Consider the following 25397-nt stretch of genomic DNA (forward strand, 5'->3'; position numbering starts at 1 on the left):
CATATTAAAAAAATATGATGGAGATTGAGGGAGATGAAAGTCATTTATCACCTATCATTGGTAACTGCTGCAGCTATGAGCGAGCTCAGGGAAGCAAGAGGACCCAGACCACAGAGACTACAATGAACAAGTATGGTTCCTGAGATCACTGTCATTAGTTTCAACTTGCTTGGGGAATGAAAATAAAGTCAGACCACAAAGGCATACTTCATTAATTTTCCATTATATACAGCTTCTCTCATTGAGAAGAATGGAATTTAGACATGCTATCAAGACAAAAATACAGAAAAAAGAAAATATTCTCAAATGCAGAAATTCAATGTCTAGAGCAAAACTCAATGGTCTTAACGCTACAGCAAAGGATTCACAAAAAGAGCACCAGAGTTTTTCCCCATTTTTTGAAGGATGTGAAGTCACAAATTTTACTTTAGACTAGGCACCCCATTACTTGAGATCATTCAGCATCTTCAAATGATACTGACTGCAGTGAACTGCAGCTGCTGCTATCAATCAGGATCTAAGTCTTGCCCTCCTTCTTCATTGGTCATTCAGTTGCTTGAGAACTTACTTTTCCAGTGCCACAGCTATGTCCTGGAAGCCCTGAGCAGTTATATTATTCTTGTCCCATATTACAGTTCTGAGAGGAAAAAAAAAAAAAAAAAGTATCACACACGAGCCAAAAAAATCCATACTGAAATTTTGTGTATTGAAATAACACAGTTGTATGTCCAAAGCTGCAGTGGTTGCAACATTTTAAAAATCTGTCTTTAGTCATTATGCTAGAAGTTTAACATGACTAAATTGAGGGACAAAGATATTACAAAACTGAAATCCTCTTTCTTCCAAGAGGACTATATACTGTATTTTCTATCAGTAATATCTGAATATAACTTTTCTAAAATGCTGTTAAGAGAAAGATTTGAATTTCAGCAGCCCAAACAGACTTCATTGCATGTCCAAGAAAATTGCAGTAAGTGAACAACAAAAAAAAAATTCATGATGATCAGTAATCAAAATTTTCAGGCTATTTTACATTCAATTCTCTGCCCAGTAATTGTTCCTACAATTCCACATACAACATAACTGACTGCCTATATATGCCTTTAGGTTAGGTGCACAAATTGCAGCTCTTTTGAATAAACATTTGTGATAAGAGTGATAAAGTCTCCCCCCCCATCTCCTCCCCTAGTTTAGACCACTCAAGCAGACTGCCTGGCAATTTGTGAACACATGTTTAAAGATCTCATTAGCAGTCAGAAGAGACAGTCATGAAGATAAATCTCGCTTGTGCAAGAGCAGTAGTTGTAGCTGTTCTTTAAAAAAAAAAAAGAACAAAACAGATTTCTGGTGTTCAGGAAAAAAATTGTAGGTGCAGGATTTCACAGGTAGTAACACCCTTCTGCTATTGTAGAATAACTCCTTTAACCCTTTGTTTTTTACAAGATTGAAAGATGGAGGCAAGGAAAAAAGGAAGGTAAATTCTATACCTACTCTCCAAAGATCAAAAATGTTTAAGGTGGAATTTTTGATACTTTTGTCACTGGAACAAGCATTTATATTTCTACCAGGACAAGATTTTATAATATTTTAAGCACAGCCAGTTACCACCATATTATCCAGATTGTTATCACACCACAGACTGACAGCTATGACAGTCAGTGTACTGTCTGTCTGCAACCCTGAATGCCCTCAAGGTTTTATTTCTTCAGGGACCAGTGGTCATTTCTGGTTAATACAATCCAGACACCTTAGTCACCTCTCCACTGTGTCCTTAACATTCTGGGAATAGCAAAGCAAACACTTTTTTTTTGTTGGTTTTTTTTTAGTTATTTCTGTATCTCAGCAGAACAGCCAGGACTGTTCTGGAGTATTTATCCTCTAGGAAACAAACATTTGGAGGCCGGTCACAAAGTTGGCTCTTCAGGTAAACAATACACCATGAAAGGTTCATTTGCACAGGCTGATAAGAGGAGCGATTACTGATTTGCCTGATGATGGTGGCATATTTAGACGTTCTCAATTGAGATTCATGTTGGGTGAAGGTTTATTGCTTGCTAATTGTATTCAGGATAGAAAAAATGTGATACCCTGAAGCCATCAGTGCCAGCCATGTCCTAAAAAACAGTGAAGCTGGCAGGTGGATGAATATGCATGGAAGAGATGCCAAGGTCCATCAGCACTAAAAGTGCGAGGAGAGAGAAAGGAGGGTTGATCAATGCTGCTACTCATTCTAAATTCCACATGCTCTTGATTCTCCTACAAAGCGATACCACAGAAGGCAAGGGATTGTTTTTATTTCCCACACAAGCATCAGAATTTTCTCTGCTAGGAAGGCCTCCAATAGAAAAGAGAGTGTAGAACAGATTGGCTAAGCACTGGAAGAGGTTTCCCAGAGAAGTCATTGGAGATCTTCAAAACCTACCTAAGCAACCCAGTATTAAAGTTGGCCCTGCTTTGAGAAGGAGGCTGGATTAGACGACATCCAGAGCTCCATACCAACTTAATCTCTCTCAGGCTTACAGGAAATTTAGAGCTGCCTTGTCATAACTGAAAGATACCATCTCTTCAATGGTATAACAGAAAGGATTGCACTTACGCATTCTTCTGTCAAAACCACATCCCCCTCCCCTGATTTTGAAGTGGATGACTTCAAAAGATAGGACTATTCCTAACACTAAATCATGAAAGCATGGAATATTTTTTTAATCAAATGTAACTTTGATCCAGTTTCAGTTCTGGATATGTTTTTGTAGAGAGAATCTCCATTTTTTCTTCTTTCTTTTTTTGAGAAGTTTTCCAAATGGATACTCTATCACTTGGCTTTCCCTAGAGAAAGAAACAACTTAAGAATAAGCCAACAACTTCAGTATTATTAAACTACTTTATCTTTTACTGCAAATATGTTTCCCTTACCTCAGCTTTGTGTTTATCTGAAGAGCTTTTGCCAGCATCTTTGCTCCCATATCACCCATGGCATTTCCACTAATATCCACTTTTGTAAGAGAAGTATTGCTGCCCAAAGCATTAATAATGATGGTGACCTCAGTCTTCAGCTTGGAATCTGCGAGGGACAATGACTGCAGGGGCTGTGGAGCACAGAAAAGGTACAGATAACAGCAACTGAAAAGCATGCACATCCACAAAAGAAGGCCCCCAAATTCTTGGAGATGACACCGAGCAAAGAATGATTTCTGTTTGCTGCACATGTTAACATGTTAACATATGGTAAAGGAGAAGTTAGCAACTTACTGCACAGGTGTCAAAGACACACTCACAGATTAAGCTGCAATACCCTGAAAAAATACCCTGAAAAAAGTTAAGAAACAATGACTTATTTTCTGTGTGCTCTGGTGAGATTTACTTAACCAGCATGCATTCCTTCCAGTGAGAAAGAAATATATCACTGCCCACACTAAGATTGGGAACTTTACACCAAGGCCCAATTAAAGTCTGAGACATTGTTAAAACAAAAACAGTTCACTTAAACTATTTTATTATTGTTACTTCAGCTTTAGGAACTGATTTCGCATATCTGCATATCTTCAACTAAAGGCACAGACATCTGGAAGGGATGCCACAGAAAAGTGTAACAGGTCTGAAATTAAAAGCACTGAGAAGAGGGCCTACTAACACGAGTAGGCTGATGGATATTATTCACAGCAATGTTCTAACAATTGTGATTGCAAAATCTTTATGCAGCTTTTTATTTACAAACACACATTGTTTGCCTGAAACAAGTTATTGGGCTCCTGCAAATTCCACAGTAAGCTTTAAGAAAAAATGTCTGTATTCGTAAGTAGAGTCTTTCCTCCAGTCTTAGTGTCCAATACTCAAGCGCTGGAGCTTAAAAACTACAATCTATCCACCATTATGTCTTGTGCATGATTACAACTGCTAAAAATGTAATTTGTCTTTGCTGATATATGATAACTCCACAAAACACTTTCCCATGCTCAAGCATGAGCTCACATGGAGAAGTGCACTGTCACTACTTAGGCATTTACCAGAGGATGAATTTTAGTAGCCTAATAAGAGAAAATCAGCACCTCATGAGGATGAGTTATGGCACTGAATTAGATGCCTAAGGCATAGATTAATGTAAATTATCCAACTAAACTACAGATGCACACCTTCCAGGATCCAAGGTGCTTGCATGGTACCTGCTATACAATGAGACTCTTGCTTCCAGACACTGTTGGATTACAGTGATAACCAAAAAGCTTTCAACAATAAGAAATACATTTCTAAGTGAGGAAATACATAAAAATTTGAAGGCACAGCAGGTTTATAATTAAAAAGTCTAAGAGTAACACAAGCCACATGCTGGTTTTATTTTATATGGGAAATATTAAATTACTATGTTAATGCCCTTAATCGGTCTATGTTCCCCTGTTTTACTACATTACATACCCTGAAGAACATTAACATCATATTAGAAAGGTATTTTAGAGTTTTTGGCACATATTTGAGAAGACCTCCTGTGAGAGATTCACAGAAAAGCAGTAGCACACAGCACTCAGACACAGAAAACGCATTAAGTTTGTGAAAGAGAAGTTTCTTCTGCTTCTCTTATGTTGAGGCCATTCCCTCAATGTTATGCTTCTCTTTAGAAAGAGACATTCCAATAACTTTGCTGCAAGTGCTCATTCTTACATATCAAATTTTCTAAACCTCAAATACTTTCTTTCAGGAAAGGATTTCTCACTCTACTTATTCCAACACTCCTAAAAACAGTATGTGGTCTGGAAAGACTTCTTCAATAAGGACTGTCATTTGTACATCATTATTACTACATAAGAAATGCACTTAAATAACCATTAAAAAAAAAAAAAAAACTTGCTATATCGGCAGAGTCTTTAAAGTGGGTGAGTTGCTGATTTTCTTGCATAGCTACTCTTATCATTTACTGAATGAGCAAGGATAAAAACCTCTAGACTGATTTAGTGCCCAGAATGCAAACCACAAACAGAACACAAACTACGATTTAAGTCAAAGGCTGCTAAATACTCATGAAACTATCTGACCGCCACATGAAACACAAAGAAACCCCAACACCCCATAAACATTCATAAAATCCCTTAAGAGGCCAATTCTTCAACAATGAAGAGAAAACTGAATATATTCAGCACTGTAATGCTTCTCCACACTTATGTACAACTGACTACCCTCTCTGAGTAACACTACACCTTGTACCTGCAGCCTAACAGCCATTTTTGCAAGAGAAAGAAAGTGCACAGTAACAACACAGCTTCAGACATCTCTTGCTCTTTTAATAAGAATGCATTATTATAGACTTATAGTACAGCATCTAATTAAATAGGGAAGAAATAATAATAGAAATGAAACAGAAAACCAAAGCCCAGAAACTTCAATATTACATTATTGTATAAACACCAGGGAAATTTTGCTGTTTAGGTTACTAGCACTGTTTTTAAGTTGTGTAGAATTACATTTGTGTCTAATTGTATTTTCCAGTCATAAACCCAAGCTATTGATTACGTAAATCATTTTATTTATTACTCATATTAAAACAGCAATGGATCTATTTTAAGCATGGATAAATACATGAAGAAGCATTTGGTGTATGATTCAGATTACAGTCTCTCATTCCAGCTTTCCACATGGATAATGCACAGTTCCCTGACTGCAGCAGCCAGGCAGTGTGCGCTCTGGGCAGCACCATAATCTGCGCTCTTCAATTCCATTGTAACTTTTTAATGTCCAGTGGCAGTAAATGCACAGTAATGGTAGAGCAAGGGCCACTTCTTTTAAGATTCAAAGCTGAACCAATATAGCTAGAAGCTTAATATCATTTTCTAAGCATTGCACTATTCCCGTGTGGAGCGAGAGACATACTAGGCAGCTGTCTGCAATATATCCTTTTCCCACGGTGCTACAGAGTCTATGTCCTCAATTATTTGCCTGCTTGGAGATATTTTAGATTGATTTTAGCATCAGATGAGACAGAAAGAAACAAGATGCCTTCACTGATGAGGATTAACAAGAGACAAAAAAGCAGAAAGATAAGAGACAGGGTAATAGCAATAGAATCACATGCTATATCCCAAAGGTTAATGCAGGACAAAGAAAAAACTATTGGAGGGCTGCTCTGAAAGTAATGCCTCATATTTTAATTATGTTGGCCCATGATGTTAGAGATGGATGCTGGTGGTATGGCAGTAGAGGTTGAATCTTCCCACCAATATCCTGTTACATTTTGTTGTTGTTGGCAGATGGCAGCAGAGAAGCCTGACAGAATGGAAGTGCATATGGAGGAAAGGTATGTCATTTTATTCCTCCCTGTGGAAAAAATGGCACCCACTGACATTCACTGACACTTGCTGAATGTTTATGGAGACCAAACAGTGGATACGAGTAAAGTGAAAATGGAACTGTGTGGACAATATTTTCCCAGCAACACCACTGCCATAGCAGTGTGAAATACTGGGTCTCCTCCACTAGCATGGATTTTTAGTAACACAGCATGCAGGCTCTTGTTTATTGCTGATGAAAATACTTAACTAATGGCGTGGACCATGTAGAAAAAGAGTGTTTCATTGCTAAGAATTTGGTCTATCAAATAGTGTTAATGCGCTCTTTGTTGCTGTTGTAGTTTCCATGCAAATAAATAGAAGGCGTTACTTTCAGAGCAATGTACATAAAATATATTTTTGGTGGATTAATTCGCTTTAACATTTTGAAAGCAGGATGAAAATAAAAAGCATGTTCGCCCAAGTTAGCTCAGCAAAGACATTCTAGAAGGAATTACAGGAGCCTGATCGTGGAAAAGGCAGGAAAGAAAACAATGGTTTGTGTTACTCAGAAGATGAAAAGAAAAGGAGCACAAAAACATGAAGCTGATGATGCAAGAGAGGGAGAGCCATAAGAATCATACATCCAAAATTTAACACTATTTTTTATATGTCCTGGAGGCTTCAAAATTCGAATGAAGTTTTACTTCTGTGCACAGATATTATGAACAGGATTGTCATATAAGTAGTACGAAAAAAAATGCACATTTGAAACAAAGTTTGGATGAGAGGAGGCAATGTGTGTTGAAGGGTAGAATATAGCATATGTGGAAAGAAATGTTCACCTGCAACAAAGCTAATGGATGAAATTGAAAAAAACAATGTAAATTTATACTTGCTTATGACTCATCTGATTTGGCACAAGTCTTAAAGGGTAGCTGCCAAAGAAAGACATCAAGGAGTGTGTTCAGAGAAGGGCAACAAAGCTGGTGAGGGGTCTGGAGCAGAAGTCTTATGGGGGGCTGCTGAGGGAGCTGGGATTCTTCAGTCTGGAGAAGAGAAGGCTCAGAGATGATCTTATAGCTCTCTACAACTACCTGCAGGGAGGTAGGGGTTGGCCTCTTCTCCCATGTAACTAGCAATAGGACAACAGGGAATGGCCTCAAGTTGTGCCAGGGGAGATTCAGGTTGGACGTTAGGAAATACTCCTCCTACAGGAGAGTGGTCAGCACTGAAACAGGCTGCTCAGGGAGGTGGTGGAGTCACCGACCCTGGAGGTGTTCAAGAAGCAGTTAGATGTTGTACTGAGGGATTTGGTTTAGTGGGAAATATTGGTGCTAGGTGGACGGTTGAACTGGATGATCTTTTCTTGGAGGTCTTTTCCAATCTTGGAGATTCTTCGATTCCGTGATCATAGAATAATTTACTATGAGATACAAGGCAGAACAGAGAAAAGTCCAAAGAGAAGAAGGTGATGATATCTGATGAAAGGAGGTGGCTGTACAATCCAAAATTAAAAGGCTATAGTTTGGAACAAGAAGTAATATAGAGATCTACCAACACACTTTTTAGGAAGAATGATACTTCACTCTCCTTGTGCACACAAGGATTTACTGTTTTGATTACTGGTGCTAACTCAGTTAGAATTAGCCCTGGTATCCATGTGCAACTCTTTATTGCAACATAGAGACATCCCGTATTTAAAGAATAAGGAAATAGGCAAAGAATCAAGAAAGAATAGTACCTCTAATACCAATTACAAGGATGCAGGGAGGAGAGAGGACTGCTTTAACTCATTACTTCAAAACAGTGACAAAAGATGAACACAGAATATGGGTCTAACGATCTCATATGAAAGGAGACTTTGGGAAACCTAGTGAAAAACATTCCATTGAACAGTAGGGTATGGACACAGATAGTAGGAGAAAATATGAAAGCAGTGTGGACTGTGAACTTGGAAGTGGGACAATAAAGATTATCAAGTGTTAAGAGACCTGGAGTCTACAGCTGTTTTTGGAGAATGAAGAAAGCAGAGGAGCTTGCACATTATTTGCAAGGAGCATGAAGGAGAAAAAAAGGACTAAGAATGATCACTAAAGTTTGACAGGCACGAGACTATACGGTGGTCAGGAAATAGTACATTTTATTAACTAAAATAAATATATAAAATAAAATAAATCCACTATTTAAGGAATATCACCACCCAGAGAACACTAGCATTGTAATATCCTATCAGGACTTTTGAAAACTTGAATGTACATGGCTGTATAATTTAAACTTAAAGCAATTTAGATTAAATACATCCAGCTATTTGGAATGAGTTGCTTTTCAACAAGCACAGATCCTAAGAAGCACGTACCTACCCTCTACACATAATTCAATTTATTGAGGGCAAAAAAAGTCACCATGAAATGTTGGATGTGTTTGTTTAGGATCCTGATCAAATTTTACACAACAAGGTAACACAACAAAGGAAAATTGTTAGAAATAGGCTTTGAAGGTACAAATACACATGATGGTATTAGGCAGAAAGATACTCACTGAATCCTCGTCTTGAATCATCTGAACTAAATTATCAAGTACTGGAGTGAGATTTCTGAGGGAAGAAAAGTTAGGAAGATGATGAAATCAGCAGCTTCTTCTCATTACTCATTGCGTTATTTAAAAGAAAAAAAGCCTTACTTGGATTTCATGTTGTTAAAGTTTTTGCCTAATGCCAAGTGCCTTATTGATCGGTTTTTACTAAGCCAGACTACAAGGGTTGAGAGGTCAGATTCTAGGCCTGTAAAGAATCAGATCAGATTAAGAATTAAAACACTTTTCCACAGAAGTCCCAGAGAGGGACCAATTATTAAAGATAAATTTATTCAAGTAATCACATCAGTGTACTATTTCTAAGAGTTCTAGACAAGTTTCTCTTCATCTATTTATATATTTCATCACTGTTTTTCATGAAAATAAATGCGTCCTTCTAAAACAAACCTTTTAAATCTCTATCCTGATCAGCCATTGAAAGCACCTCTCAGACAGACAGAAAGAGAAATGTAGTCCCCTATCCACAGTCCAGTCACTTGAGAAAGTTCCTTGAGGCGAACTGTGAGCTGTGTACCAGCAAGCTCTCAAAGCCTGCAGATGCAGAGGTTAATGTAACAGGCTATGAATAACATGATTTGAAACAACAAGCCAAGCTATACTCCACTACTGAGTAAGAAAAATAATTTGCTCTACTACTGTATTCCCAACCTAATGGTAGGTTTGAAAAGTCCAGTAGTTAGATTACTAACAACTAGAATCTAGATCCATGGAATAACTTCAAAGTCAAGTATCTTTATATACTTATAACAATTGCTCTCTTTACATAATTTGACTCAGTAACTCCTAAAGCTTTCTACTTGCCTTTCTGGCTTTTCAGCTGTACTGGGAATCTGAACTAGTTCTGTATTTGGCTGTCAGAGAAGCCAAGATAACTAGGTGAGTTCTCCTGTTCCACACATCTACAATTTGAGTTTGCAAGATGAGAATCCAGTTGGTATTCCCAGCTAGAAAACACAGGGTCTACAAACCGCCAATAGTCTAAGACTATTCCAAAGAATCAAGCTCTGATCTGAAGCTGGTTGACCACTTGCTCCAACTCTTATTCTCTTACTTCTTCAGTGTCACAGCTTCACTCCATTTCTGGTCCTCCTCCTTTCACTACACTTTCATTTCCCATTTAGCTTTTCATTCTCTCTTATTTAAACCCGTTTCAAACAAAATCCTGTTAATATGATGCTTGCTGCCTTCAATTTATTCTGTCATGTTATACTTACTTCAAACAACATAAACTTCTGCAGGTAGAGTTATTCCATTAATATTTCTTATACACTTGATAGTAATGACACTTCCTGACCTGTGACTTTTCCATAACAAATATGGTCAATAATCATAAATCAAGCATAACCATCCTTGATTGCATTTTGAGCTGAAAGAAAAGACATCTCATTTTTGGGACCTGCATGGTCCTCCATTCCTGTTCTGTGTACTTACCGTTATCTGAAATATCTAGGCTGGTGATATTGCGTATTTCTGCTATGCATCCTTCCAAGACTTGTGCACCTCCCGATCTTAACTAGAGACAAAACATCAACCATTTTTGCAAACTAGTTATGGCTTTGAGATCACACAGATAAGAGTAATAGAAGTGAAGGTACTACCAGCAGCAAAAAAAAAAAAAAACAACCAATCAGCAACAGAGGCCAAAGACATCAAAACAACTTCATATACATTCCTACTATTCTCACTCCCATCCTTCACTCTCACTGTTTACACATAAGTAAGAAAAAGACTCTACTTCCTCCCTACTCTGCAGTTACACAGGGAATGATGTAAGTGGTTTAGACAGAAAGAATCCTTTAGCACTTGCACTGGACAGTGACTGCAGGTCTTTGGTGCAGGTTCTCCACATGAAAGGGCCAGGATATTCCAGTTTCCAATAAGAAAAAAAGCTTGTCCAAGTATACAAGCATGCACCACTGTAATTCTTGAATTCCATTACAGTCAAGTCTTACAGCTGGCATCTTGCAAGCTTCGTGCCATAGCAAGTACAGTGACAGGAGGTTCAGTTAAAAGATAAGAAGCCAAATCAAAATCAATGAAATAATGTTTCCCTATTACAGAAAAGAACGTTAAATTTATGCAATTGTAAAATAGTCACAAAACTCCATAAACAAGGAAAATCATTAATATACCTTATTCCGTAGCTCTAAACTAGGAATAAGAGAGAAAAACAGCAACAAAAATGCCTATCTGGAAACTATACTTACATTATTAATCTGAAATAGTAAATAAATATACAAGAAATGTTAAGATTTAGTGGGAAAAATAATGAAATCACCTAAGAGAAAATGTCAACATTAAGAATCAAAGATATGAAAACCTAAACACTTACTTACTAATGCTATTGAATTAAACAACAAAACTTTTTTTTCTCCAAATAAGTAAAAAACATTTTCTTATTTCTTTCAGCTGCACAAACTATGTAAAATAAACTGTATGACCATCAGCAAGAAAAACAACATAAGCAAAAGTTTTATTAAAATTAAATTTTTGCAAAAGTTTCCAATTTCACTGTATAAAAAAAAAAAGCCAAGCTTTTTCAAACATTAAGCAGCCATTTCATCTCCTGTGCATAAAAAATGAGTAATATTTCACTTAGTTCTCTCACTTGTCCAAACATCCTGAATCAATCTGCTGACAGTTCTGTGAACAGTCTTTTCAACCACACTATAAATGAGGCAACCACAAATACTTTCTATAGGTATTTTTCAATAAAGACTTGATTTGGCAGTTTTTAGAAACTTGGAGATCTGTGATTAACAACAGTTAATCATTGTTACTTGTACAATTGTAACAACATTGTAAACTGTGTTAACAAATAGTTCAATAACTTGGCTTGAGCATTTTAACACCAGTGGTGGTTAGAGACAGCATATAAATGATAAGTCACATTTGGAAGCGTAAGAAACAGAATATAAGATGCCTTCCTCATCTGCATGAAAAAAAAAAGCCTACTTACACCTATTAGTCCTATCCTCTCTAGAAGTGGTCATACTGGAAATCTGTATTTGAGCTAAAACTGGTGCACATTTAACTGAGTGTTGTTTCTCTAAGAACATCTGTAATACTTGTTGGCTGTATGAATGTCAAAATCATTCAGTTTCGGTCTCTGATTCTCTCAGGGTCCCCCACTACAAGACAACCATTTCACACAGACTGCCACATCAATTACTGGAAAATATACAGAACTGGCAGATTATACGTGGTCTTCTCAAAGTTAAAAACTACTTTCACTGTGTTACAATTTGTTTTCCACTGTAGCCAAAACTCCAATGTGCCCCAGAAATTATTTACTTTACCATAAAGGAAATGAAGATTTAGTTCAAATAAATATTCTAATATTTGTACTAAAATGCCAATGTTAAAAGTTAGTTTCCAGGACAAGAATATTCATTTGTAGATAAGAAGGTAAACACATGGCAAGGATTGGTTATTTATATGGTTACTGGTATAATACATGTTCTATACTCATAAAAAGTGTACATATATACTATCAGTGTTTAAGCAGACAACTTTTTCAAGCAATTTTGGATCTTGTATCAAAAATATTAAATACACACATGTTTATTGTGCACAAATGTTGATATCTATTTAATCTGAAGATGATGGTAACTACTTGACTTTTAGGATCAATTTTTATTGCAACTGTAGTAAAGTCATATACATAAACTGAAGGGCTATATGTCAATGCAAAACTTTTGATAGCAAAAACAAAACTCTCCAACATCTGTATGATATATGAGACTACATATAAAAGCTTTTATTTAGAAATTGTAGAACAAGCCCTTCAGCAATCAAAAAAGCCAAGTGTGTTCAAAACTAGGAGGTATATGGGATGGAGAAACAAAACTGTCTATCGATTTACAAATTAAGGTAAAGCATGGAGGGTACTTACACAGTGACCAAGCTAGGGGAAGCAGAAGGGAAAAGAGTGAAATACATCAGTGCTGAGCAGGTAGAAATAAAAATGTAACTTTCATAGTAAAAAAAATAATAAAATAAGCAAGCAATATAAAATGATTAAGCTTGGAGTTAAGATATCAGAAAATTATGAGAGCAAATTAAAAGTGGTGGGAGTGGAAGGAACTGAGATTTTTCCTTCCAGAGTTGAGTGCAGCTCTCCTGGCACAGGAAAGCGGGCAAAGCTTTCTGCCCCCCTTACAGCATGTGCTTGCAGGAGCGGGAAGAGAGGCAGGGCACAAGCTTTAAGTTGCCCACTGCTCTGTGGTTGGTTGCAGCTCCCAGCAGTGCAGAGGCCTTGTAGTAGAGGGCAAGTGCTTCGAGCTCCTGGCACAGCAATCCCCTTCTGGAAGCAGAATTTCTTATTTCCAAAGGATGTGAGAATGGATAAAGCTCAGTGATATGAAAAAAACGTTGAGGGAAGGATCTAAGGAAGCACTGTCAGTTTGGAGGGACCTGCTATAGATTGTTTCCCCTGTGTATGTCCCCATTTGACTCTGGAAACAGCTGCCTCTTCCTAGTAAATGCTGCAGCAACCAAACCATGGAGGGGAATGCAATACCTCACACTGAGCATGACTTTCTCCTTTCTGCTATCACTGCTTTTGCTTTGGTGTCCAATGCAGCTAATGACTCATGGAGGTTATCTATGAGTGGCATTCAGTTTCAGGCCTTAAATTTGCACTCCTGTCAGCCGTGTCTGAGTTACATGCTAATTTATACTTTCATTACTTATGTGTATTATTTATTTAAAGTTATGAATACTGGACTTCATTTTTATTAATTTAACACTCCTCCCTTTTCCTGTCTCCCTCTGAGAGAAAAATTGCTATTCTTCTGATATAACTGCTCAGAAGTCAGAATCACACAAATACCTGACTTGAAAGCTTTTTTATCTGGCATTTACATGTAGTGCCCCTCCAAGTAAAACCACTTTTTAAAAAAGCATAAAATACCAAAACAAACTACAAAATGCATTCACAAAGATTTCATGTCTGTTTTTTTTTTCTTCCTAAGGAAAGGATGCACATTCCAAAAGCAATCAACCATGAACTTAACAATTACTGCACCTCACTGTTCATCAAATTGCATGCTTCCAATTTAAAGGGAAACCATCACACCTGAAAGGCACTTGTGGAACAGCTACACAGGTGATGGACTTAAAAAGATCTGCCTAACAACTAGAAGGCTTTCTTTGCAGTTTAAAAAGGAAAGTTTTGGAAGCCTGGAGATTTGTTTTAAATAAAGGTGCTCCCCAGTTCTCTATGTAACTTTGCCTCAATAGTTCCCAGGATCGTAGCTGATTTCTTGTCAGGATCTGCAGCCATACAGGTATCATCCTGCAAGGGTGTGGACAATACTCAGAAACAAAGTGCACAGAAGAGCACAGAGAAGCAAGCAGCAGCAAATCAAGGCTCCCTTTTTTCTTTTTTTCTAATTTATTGTTGCAATATTAAAACAACCATTTGCACAACGCTTTTCAAGTTAATGGCACACTTCCATCATTTCTTACAGATGTTCCGTATTGGCCTGAATTGGTTAATTGATTACAGAAGCAGAATTTATCCCAAGATTTAAGTAAACCTGCAGGAGAGGATGCCTGCCTCCAGTGGAGACATTTTGAAGGATGACATTCAAACTACACCTTCTAGGTCTGCAGCTTCCTGGGACCCATTCCAATGCAGACACCTTGGAAAATCTCACCACAGGGTGCCCTGTAATCAGAGCACCAGAAAGCAGAAGCTGCCAAGCAGCAAACAGCACGCTGCCTCAGCATCTATAGTTGCTACTGCAAGGAGCATGATGACAGCATGAAGCTGCATGTGCCCTGAACCCCTGCGCTCCTCATTTACGGCACAGATACACACAGCAAGTTATTTTGCCATGACTTCTTTGATTTCTACCTTTCTCACAGCTTCTGGTGAGAGTTGGAATGCCTAGCCCAGCGGAATGCATGAGAATTCTATTTCCATATCATTGCATCTTTTGAATACATCCTGAAAAATCATCCTTACCTCACAGCTACTGAGATCTAAAGACACCTCCTTCAGATTGTGATTGCAAGCCAGGCCTAATAAAAGCGCTCTGAAAAAGATCAATATTAAAACCAATTTTTTTTTTTTTTTAAGGCAGCTTTACAACAGCATAATCAGTAATCACAGGTTAATACACCTAATAGTGCACAGAACCATTTCAAAACAAAACCACAGCAACTGAGCAGTTACTTCTTAAAAGACAATGTAGTACAAACCTGCCGTGCCATACTAAGAACACCCCAGCAGCATCAAAAACTTCAGGGATGAAATGCAAATAAACAAACAGTAAAACTAATTCTACATCAACATTTAATGAGATTCATCAGAGATAGTTTTTCATCAACATTTGGTTTAAAAGAGAATCAACTGATTACAAAAGGAGCATTGTGTTTACAACCATACTTGGTCTCTAATTTTCCAAAAATTCCACAAAAAAATGGAGATTATAATAAATGTAAGACACACAGCAGTCAGACATTTCAGGCAGGAATAGTGCCTGTTAGCACTCAAGCACTGGATTATATTGAAGCATCACATCTTTTTCTTCTTCTGCAACTCAAAAAATAAATACAAATTTCAAAATGATACTCTCAAACAATGGTACCCTTTGTCTTCAGGCAAAATGGCAAAGAAGTGTAGCAATGAGCTATTATAATTTTCAAAAACCCATCTTTAAAGCCTAACAGAAATTTATTTCCACATACAAAAGTTAGTATTAATATCACGTTTGTATTAACACTGCCAAATAACAAGTACAACAGTATTTAATTTATAGGAGGAGCAAATTCAACCAGTGTATACCTTCCAGTACCTTTAGAATAGGCACTGCTTTGAATTGAATATTGAACTGAGAAACAGAAAGACTTCCTTCCCAAGCTTCATTTCAGCCTAACAAAATTCCAATCACCTATGCATGGTGGTAAAGAAAAACAATGCATTTTGCTGAGCTATTTGCCTAAACACTTGCTATGCAAGCAGTGTGTAGAAACTGTGCTTAGAATGCACATGCCTCAAGAATATTTTTCATTTAAGCCTATTGTATCTGCTGTGCAGCTACAAACAATAATCAGCCCTTTGGTGTTATACAAAACAAATATCTTGTACTTCTTTACTTCCTAATCCATTCAAATAGAGACTTTGAGAAAAATCTGAAAGCTCTGCAAGTTTTTAGAAATTTTTAGATCATCCTCAACTATGTCCTTCCCAAACATGATTTTATGCAAAGTTCGTCTGATAACTTTACAAGTAGCTTCCTTAATATTTTGAGGCAGTATAAAAAACTCAGAGCATTCATAAAAAGGACACATTTTAAAAAAAAGCTAGAGAGGGAGAGAGAGAGAGAGAGAGAGACTGCTGCGACTTCAAATGCAACCCTCTTCAGAGGAAGAAAAAAGTGTCAGCCCCCTTCTCCCCCCCTCCAACCTATTGACCTATAAACTCCTTTCTAAGAAAACCTCATGATTTCTCACTTTTCTCCTGAAACATCACCAATAGTCAAAGGCACTTTAGACAGATATATCAGTACTGAGTCACTCTGTTTAAATCACATACGTGGTGATACTTGGAGAAGTCTTGTCCTTGTAGTTAGAATTTGAATGAGAAACGTGTCAGCAACTTGTCTTGTTACAGCCCTGACAGATCAAAATAACATTTCTGGCAATGGCTGTAAATGAACAAAAATGCCAACATATGCCACAACAAGGAAAAGAGCATAGAAACGACTTTCACTCGGTTAAAAATACAAAACAAACAACAACAAAAAACCCTGTGATGGATCATTAACTATATTACCTTTGCATAACAACTAAAAGCAGCCATTCTCCATCCACTAAATGGTATCTCCAGCAGTATAGCTGTATTAACAAACTTCTTTCCTGGAAGGCTTGGCTTATATTAAAAGGTCCATTGCTTTACAAACAAGCTCATCTCCCTCCCTGAGTGCCCTGATTAACCAGTATCTTCAGAATCACCGAGTCAGCAGATGTGACTAAATGCTCTGAAACTGCAGACCTAAAGGATGTTGATAAGAAAGGAATCATATTACAAAATGAATCAAAGATATCAGGTAATGAGTTGGTTAAAAGGGGAAATGGAAACTCACTATGCCAGGTATCTACATTTTTATCTGGTGGGTTGCTTTCTTGCTTTGTTTAGTTTCCCAGTGGCAAGCTCCATCTTGAATCATTTATTCGATCTCATGTCTGGCTCACAGACACTAAAAAGGAACTTCTTTATCAGAGGACAGTTTCAAGGCCCAAGTTGTCAAAAAAGGCTTTCTGGCATGCACAGATCAAAGATGCTAAAGTTGTACTATTAGTGTAGATTGTATTAGTTTTCCCTCTAGAAATCAGCTTCATCTGCTATTGCAATCATTACTATGACAAATAAGTCTGTCTGAAAACAGATGCTTCCATCTCTTTGTCTTTAACACATCCTATAGCCTTGATTGTTCTGCAGTTTTGTAATTTCTTCCAGTTAAGACAAAAATATTAAGCAGCTGCCCCAGGTTACAGTACATCTTTTTAACACCAAATTAACTTCCATGTGATACTTTTGACATTAAGTCATATAGGGCTGCTTTGAGATGGAAAGCAAGGTGCACTGCAGATCATAGTTCTCTGCAGTGTTGAGAGATGCACTCAGCTCAGACTGAAGAAAAGCTCGGATTGGAGAAAAAGCACATCAAGGAAGCTACCGAGCAGTATTAACAGCTCCATGCTAAACCCCAGGAAGTGATGAACACTGCTTTAGGGTGAAACAAATTAAGCTCATGGCAAAATGCCAGCTAAGTGAGAGAAGTATGGGTATTCTCAGACCATCCATGTCCAAGCAGATTTTGGACAGATGCTGCTTTCTGGAGCTGTCTGTGCTAGCAATAGAGTTTACTGCTCTCAACTCATTGTATTCTGCTTATAACTCTCTACTTTTATCAACAGCACTCATGCGTGTAACTCCCTCTAGCTCAACTCAATCAGACTGAGCCAGATTAGTTTAAATATTATCAGCAGAATAGATTTTTGCTAATACAGATCACTGGCTGAAAAGAACTAGAAAGATCTCCCATTTGATGCACAGCTGGCAGATCAAGGGGTCACAGTATTTGGGATGTACTCATGCAGCATCCACGAGCACAGATACCTGCCAAAATTCCTCACGCCACAGAAGATATTCAACATGCCAAGAAAAAAAAACCTAACCTGAATATGAACCAGTGTCTGAGATATCTCACCTTTTCTGACCTCTATAGAAAGATTCAATGTCTGATGACATTTTTTTCCTGCACTACTGAGAAGATTGACCTGGGTGTTAGTCACATGCAACCTCTGTTCTTCTAACTTCATTAAATGTAGCTTCCTGCTGCCCTCAACCACAGAATCAATATCCCTAAGTTAACCTGAATTAACCAAAGTACTTTTCACTATTTATCCTCTGTGATCATCAGTCCATCAAAACCTTACTTTCCCAACCCTGGCAAAGTCTAACCAAGCAAGACAGCAGCCAAGAGCACTATATGGAACACTGAAAATCAGAGCTAAAACTACTCTGAAATCCCTCCTGCAGTGGGATTTCAATCCATTGCATCTTACTTAAAATCATATTGTACTGTCCCTATCCCGTGTCAAATTGCATTAAGAAAAAGTATCCAAAAACAATGCACATTACTCTTTCCTGTGAGGTATTTGTAACTTTTATCTCCCTTAGTTTCCCCCAGATCAAAATAAAAGTTTTCCATCCAGTACTTACTCCAACATGTTTGGTTTTGCCACCAACTCCCACTCATCAGCTACTTGTCGAGTTTTTGCCTGCTTCACTTCCCTGTTTTTCCTCAGGAGACAGGTTTCTATCCCCACAGATAGAACACACAAATATACTGATATACATATATACATGCATAGACATGTATACGTATATACATACCTATGTCTAGATCAGGATTTTGGAGATGATTTCTCAGGACTGGCTAGTGAACATGTCTAGATTTCTACTGTAGATTGGGTTTTATATGTTTTAATGCACAGTAGCTGGCAAGCTGAAAAGAGTCTTTCTTTAATTCAGCCAATAAAGACAAGGATTCTGCCAGAATCGTAGAATGACCTATCGAGATTGTATCTATCAATGTAGATTGATCTTGATTTTAAAGCACCCCCTTTAAACTCCACTTCACCACAGCACACAAAATGCACATGTCAGGAGGGGTGACACAGTGCTACACAGTTTCCCTCTACCTACATTGTGCTATAAGAGGAGCTTTTCTCTGTCAGAGAACTGCCCAATACATATAACAAGAACCTGTTACCTGTGGGATGTGCAACATACAGAAAAGCAAAGCATTAGCACTCTTAGAACTGGCTGCCATCATCTGGGCAACAGGTCTCTCCCATCAAGCACTGCAACAGCTTCATATGCACAATGGCTCTTGCAATAGTGCAGCCTCAAAGGAATGATGCTAATACAAATACATAGTCCCATTTTATTGCAAAGCAAACAGTTTTGTTTGTAAGGCACAAAGTGAGAAATATATCACAAAAAAGTTGATGGAAACAAAACAGCTGTGACACAAACCAAACTATGATTAATAGCCTCAAACACGAGACGGAAGCAGCATTTCTTTAACATGTGGTCATTATGAAACTCACTCTTCCAATATCAGTAACATACAAATGGGAAAAAATGGAAATAAAATCCTTTTCTTTCTTTTTTTTTTTTTTTCCTTAGTATATAGCATCCCATAATAACAATATGAACTAGGTTTTAGGCAACAGGAAAAAATTAAATGAAATTCTTACTTCAGAGGTTCGGGAGGGAGTTTAGTTCCCGAGAGATTAATCTGCATCAACGCAAGTGAGCTGCTGAAAAACTGTTTGAAGGAGGGAGGGACTTCTTTTCCTTTTCTGTAAGTAAATATATTCGTAAGTAACATCTAGACACTCCTCATTCCAACAGAGTATATTAATTAGTAATAGTTACAGTACTAATACTATAGTAATAATTGAATATTCAATAGTGAACATCCTATAGCAAATGCAGGCTGTCAAAATTGTAACAGTCGTTTGTGTGTTGTTTAATTTGCTGTACCTTCAACAGCTCAGTAGTCAGTAGCTCTTAGTTACCTTAGAAATACAATGCTATCAAAATGTTGATTCAAGAAACAATTCTCACCATTGTACTAGCTCAGAAGACATTATTATCTAGCTTCTGCTTGGTGAATTACCAGGAATGATCATTCAAGTCTGATTGATCATGAGTATACTTAGATTTTACAAGTAAAAGATCAAACAGCACTCTACAAAACACTGATGTTGCCTTTTCACCACTAGAAATAACTACTGAACACTGTGGTTGCTTATCCCTATCTAGTTGACATCTCTGACAGGTGCTCAAGCCACTGATTTGAAGAAAAGGGAAACTAAGGCTATTATTTCCTATGCTGAAAGTAGTCTACAAAGTCGATGTTCAATCTCAAAGACTTTCTGAAGGACTTCTTCCCAGGAAAAGAAGAAAAATAATAAAAAAGTGCATTTTTAACAATCAACAAATCATGAAAAATAAGTACTTCAAAATCAAATTTGAAGAAGAGTTAAGTTAGACTTCAAAGTCTGATATTACAACAAAGGATGTATACAAACCGCCTGGTGCATCAGGATCATAAACTTATTAGACAAGGTAGCTTACATTACAGCTATCTAGCAAAGAATGGAAAGAAAATAACTTCCCTGGAATAATGATACTTTTTTTGTAGAGACCTTTTATAAACTCATGCATTTCTTCTTTAAAAGAAACATGCCAGCATAAAATCAAGGAAGTATAACACAAAATATAGCAGTTGAGGGAAAAAACATTTAAACTGTACCTGTGAGAAAAAAGTGTCCTGGAAAGACTAAGGACAGCTAGATGCTGAAGACATCCACGAAGGAGAGCTCCACACACCTGATTTAAGGTAAGGAAGATTGATTTTACTAGGTATACAAAGTAGGGAATTTTCCTTGGTATTTGAATCTCCACACACACACACACAGAAAAAAAAACATTACCATATCTAGAGCACACTCTGTGTTGGATAAATCCAGGTGAACAAGGGCATTTGGCTGGGCCAAAAAATTGTAGAGACTCTATAATTAATGGAATGAGAAAAAAAAACATATCAATGTTATTTTTTGATATTGTGACACAGATTTCTTTTCAGATGCATTTAGTTTTGTATAAAATTGCACTACAGGTGTGTCTGAAACCTTTCACTAACCAAAACAACCTGTTTTACTTTCAAAGGCTATCACTTTTTAGGAACAAAAGGAAAAAATGGTACTCAGACCACATCTACCAAATACTGAGCATAAAACTCGTGAGTTACTTTGTAAAAGCATTTTCACAGAAAATGATAATTTTGTCAAAAATACCTTGCAATACTCAAATTGACATTATATTTTCTAAAAAGGCTAACTGACTTGAAAGTTTAACACAGCCCTTCTAAGGACGAGGGATGAGAATCATCTGCATTTGAAGTCTATGGCTAATTCTTAATATTTGCATTGTATAAGAAGTTGAAGGCAGAATACAGAACAAGTAGAAAATACATCTAATACTAATGACTTTGTTATTACACAGACTACACTAGTGTACATAAAGCATATTATACTTTGTGTTGTTTATATTTTTAGTCTCTCAGAACAATAAAAAAAAAAATCAAGAAAAGAAAGAATGACAATTCACATGGAACGTGGAAACATGGAACACACAACTCCATCTGAAATCTACCCCAGCTGAGCACATTCAACATTCTAAAAATAGATTTGTCTTTCTTAAAATTAGGCCATTTAGCAGATATACCTAATAGTAAAAGAAAGGTTCCTACTCTAAAAATCCCCATGCTTTGCTAGAGTTTATTCTATATGCTAAATAACAGGATTTCTTTACTCCTGTTGGAAAACTGTTCCACAGATTAAGAGATCTCAGTATTAAGAACCTTTTTCTTTGAACCATCTCTCTCCCTGTCTGACAGACTATGAAAGACTTACTTTTTGTATTTATGTCCCATAAAATACTGTGGGAAGATATCAGACTTCTTTAACCATTGCCTGTCAACGTCACACTTTTTCTTGTTTTTATATATTTCTCCTGTTATTCTCTCTGAGAATAATTGTGTGTCTTTCTTTACATTAGTGTGTTTGCTACCTTTTAAATCCTCTTATCCCACCGAAACTTCCATTTCACATCTGAAAAGACTTATGGAATATGCTGATAAACCTGAAACTAGTGAAGTTTGTGCAAAATGCCACATGAAAGTCACAGGTAGATAAAATCCAACAAATTCAAATGATCAGATTAGGTGTCTCCAATTTTGCATATTTTAGATGCTTCATAATCAGAGAACTCAAAATCTGACAGTTATGATCAAATACGGATGTGACTGCAAAAAGGTGAGTACACACAAACTGGAAACTTAATGTATTTTGTTACATAGAAAACAGCTGCAGTTCAATAGTGGCTGATGAACTGAAAAACAAGATTTCAGAAGAGATTTTTCAAAGAATTGTGAGTTTCAGTAGGAAATGCACAGATTTCTTTATACAGACAAAAATACTCAAAAGCAGAAATAAATGAAATCTTTTCAAATCAAATAAATTAAATTGTTTTCAGTCTTCCAGTGAAAATTTTGTTAATACATTTATCACTAAAAAGAGTCTTTTTAATAGTGTTTTGGTCACTTTCAAACAGAACTCAGAGAGCATGAAAAGTCTACAAACTTTTCACATACAAGTAGGAAACAAGACCTATTTGTATGGACAAATTCATGTGGATCTGTTTAGTTGTGCAGGGCAGTTTAAACCTCTAAGCATATGCAAAACAATCTAGATCAAAATATTGCTTTTTATCCCTATTAGAATTGTGCTGAAATGAAGGCAAAAAAAAAAAAAAAAAAAAAAAAAAAAGAATGTAAATAAAATGGCTTTGCCTTTCTTCTAACAATAAATTAGAACAGTCACATGCTTACTGAGAGATCATCCCCACGGAGAGCATTCCCTGAGAGGTCAAGATAGACAAGCGTGTTCGCTATCAGCGAGTTGGCACTCAGTGACTGGGAAAGGCTGTTCACCCCTGCAAAAAAAGGTCAGTATTCACCTTATCCAGCACCACGCAGAACTAGCAGAGACCCTGCAAAAGCACAATTCCAGTGAACACAGTCACACAGTCACAGAATTTTTAATGGCTTCCCATTACCAACTGTTCTACAAGGAAGGAAGACAGATCACCAGGGAGATACAAGACCTCCTTGTCACAGAAGACCTGGTTTAGTTCGGGCTCTCTACCTCTGATAAAACAGGCCTCAGCGAGCTATACATCCTGAGTTTCAGGAAGAAATCTTTTTGCCATCTCTGCAGTGGCTTTAAATGTGCAACCATATTTTGTAACAGATTTTTAAAACAGATTTCACATAATAATGCTCAGACAATGTCCTCTCACAAATAATAATATTTAGATAAAAGTATCTGTGGAAGATCAAGCACATTAACAAGTATAATTTGCCAGAATTTCAAAAGCAACTGACAAGACCTAGAAGTTAAAAATACTTCAATTATGCATTTGCCTGTAATTTCAGAAAAAAATAGTTAGCTAATGAAAGTATCAAGAGATGCATAAAGACACTCATTTCCTGTTGAGAAAAAAATACTTATTTTTTACATTGAAATTAAAAAGCTCATGTTGGGAACAAGTCAGCCAAGTTCCAAAGTTCTTCAGCTTTTTCAAATACAAATTAGGATGTGGCTATTTCTAGCAAAACTAATTTTCATCTGAGGGCCCTTGTAGCTTATTACAAAGTTCTTAATTTATTGTAGATGACTATCACTGCCTGCATCACTGTGAACTTTAGCAAACAGTGATTTTCTCATAAATGCCTAGGCAAAGAAGTAAAGCAGGCAGGTGTTTCAATCTGTAATACATTACAGTGCAATTTCTCAAAGCTCCTGATCAGTCCAAGCAAACTGGCATTCAGCGGATGGAACACATGCATTCTTCATTTCAAAACTATTAGAAAATGGGTTTACCATTGGAGGAAGCAGCTAGCAAGTCACTAGACACCAAAACACACTAGGCAATGCTTTAGTTTTCCAAGCTTACAAATATTAAGATAGTCTCTCCTGTTAGTAGCTATTGGCTTTAGGAGATTTTTGATACTCAAAAGAACTGGAGAACAATGACATCTTTGCCAAGTCTTGAAACATTTCTGTTCACTGTAATTTATCTTATGTTACATTATCCATAAAGGTAAGGAGCAAATGAAAACATTTTGAAACTTTGAAAGATCTGAAAGTCCTACTTAACTACTAGAACTCATCATTCTAGATCCCCTTTAGTAAGTCTTCTCAGCAACATTTATAAGCAACAAGGAGAAATGAATGCAATATACTATGAACAGCTCAGCATATACCACTGAACAATTCTGAGAATTCAGAAACTGTGACTGAGCTTGGAGAAGAATAGCTATAAAACAATCCATAATGTTAATGCTTGTATCATGTTTAAAACGGTTCAACTACTCAAAATTGGCCACATCATTGAAGTCTTCATCCAAATGATGCAAATGAGCGATTCTTTTTAATTAGCCTTTGGCTCAGGTTCAGAAAATCCGTCCCTGTCTTTGAATGAGGATACTAAATTTTTCCACTTAACCAGAATCTTCAAATCAATAAACTTTTGTTTGAACTTCACCTACCTCGTTCTATACTTTGACAGTAATCTCACTTTCATTTGCAGACAATCTATCATGCTCTTTTACTGCTCTCAGGAGGCTCAGAGTGTTAATGGCTCTTAGGAACCTTGAGATACAATATTTGAAGAAAGATCAGCTGGGAAGTTACCACCTGAACTTCACTTCTCAATCTTAGAAACTTATTCAGAACTTATTTTGATAGAAAGCACTTTTAAAATAAGGTCAAAACCAGTGAGGGATTGTACAGAATTTCTGAAATCGATAAAGCCAGGCTTCTCCCAGCTATAGAAAAAAGCTCTCAATATTCCAAGTTAGAAAATAGTCTTCCAAGTTAAAAAGCAATTCAGTACTGCCTTCTTACATTAAAGAAAAAACTGGATAACACAGACAGCTTTGCAGACAAGCAAAGATGCAAAGCTGAAAATCTTCAGGTACAGACAGCTATAACAATTCCAGATTTAAGACTTCACTATACATTTAAATGGAATTTTGAAAAGCTCCCATCCAATAATATTCACTGTGACATGCTGCTCTTTAGAGAATAGATATTTGAGGGCTAGGGTGGATTATGCCATCTGGATTAGGATCCACAGTAGTAGAAATGCTGGAATATATTTTCAGCTTTTTCAAAGATTATCTTTACAAGGAATGTTAAAAATCTTTCTAATTATTTTCATAACCTCAAAATTCATTTTTACAGACAAGAATTTTGTTGGTGAGCTTCATCAAGCTGGCATTTATTCTTTCTAGAGGCGAACGTGCAGCTAGAATATTCTCTTGACTCAACAATCAAGAGTTGATGAAATCATTTGTAGCACATGAAGAAAAGTATAGGGTGAACGAACAT

General features: G+C 36.8%; 1 protein-coding gene across 3 annotated transcripts in view; it reads right to left on the bottom strand.

Moving 5' to 3' along the window:
* CARMIL1 (capping protein regulator and myosin 1 linker 1) overlaps positions 1-25397 on the bottom strand; it is a 173359-nt gene that overhangs the window by 52343 nt on the left and 95619 nt on the right. For all 3 annotated transcript variants that reach the window (XM_090137292.1, XM_090137293.1, XM_031589066.2), the window contains 10 exons: positions 22832-22935; positions 20874-20951; positions 20693-20769; positions 19629-19733; positions 14821-14890; positions 10278-10359; positions 8934-9033; positions 8793-8847; positions 2914-3086; positions 569-637 (listed from right to left, as the gene is read on the bottom strand). In XM_090137292.1, the coding sequence (XP_089993418.1) occupies positions 569-637; positions 2914-3086; positions 8793-8847; positions 8934-9033; positions 10278-10359; positions 14821-14890; positions 19629-19733; positions 20693-20769; positions 20874-20951; positions 22832-22935 (913 nt within the window). The remainder of the gene's footprint in view (positions 1-568; positions 638-2913; positions 3087-8792; positions 8848-8933; positions 9034-10277; positions 10360-14820; positions 14891-19628; positions 19734-20692; positions 20770-20873; positions 20952-22831; positions 22936-25397) is intronic.

This window comes from Phasianus colchicus, chromosome 3 (assembly GCF_987193195.1).
Source record: "Phasianus colchicus chromosome 3, bPhaCol1.hap1.1, whole genome shotgun sequence".
Taxonomy (NCBI): Eukaryota; Metazoa; Chordata; class Aves; order Galliformes; family Phasianidae; genus Phasianus; species Phasianus colchicus.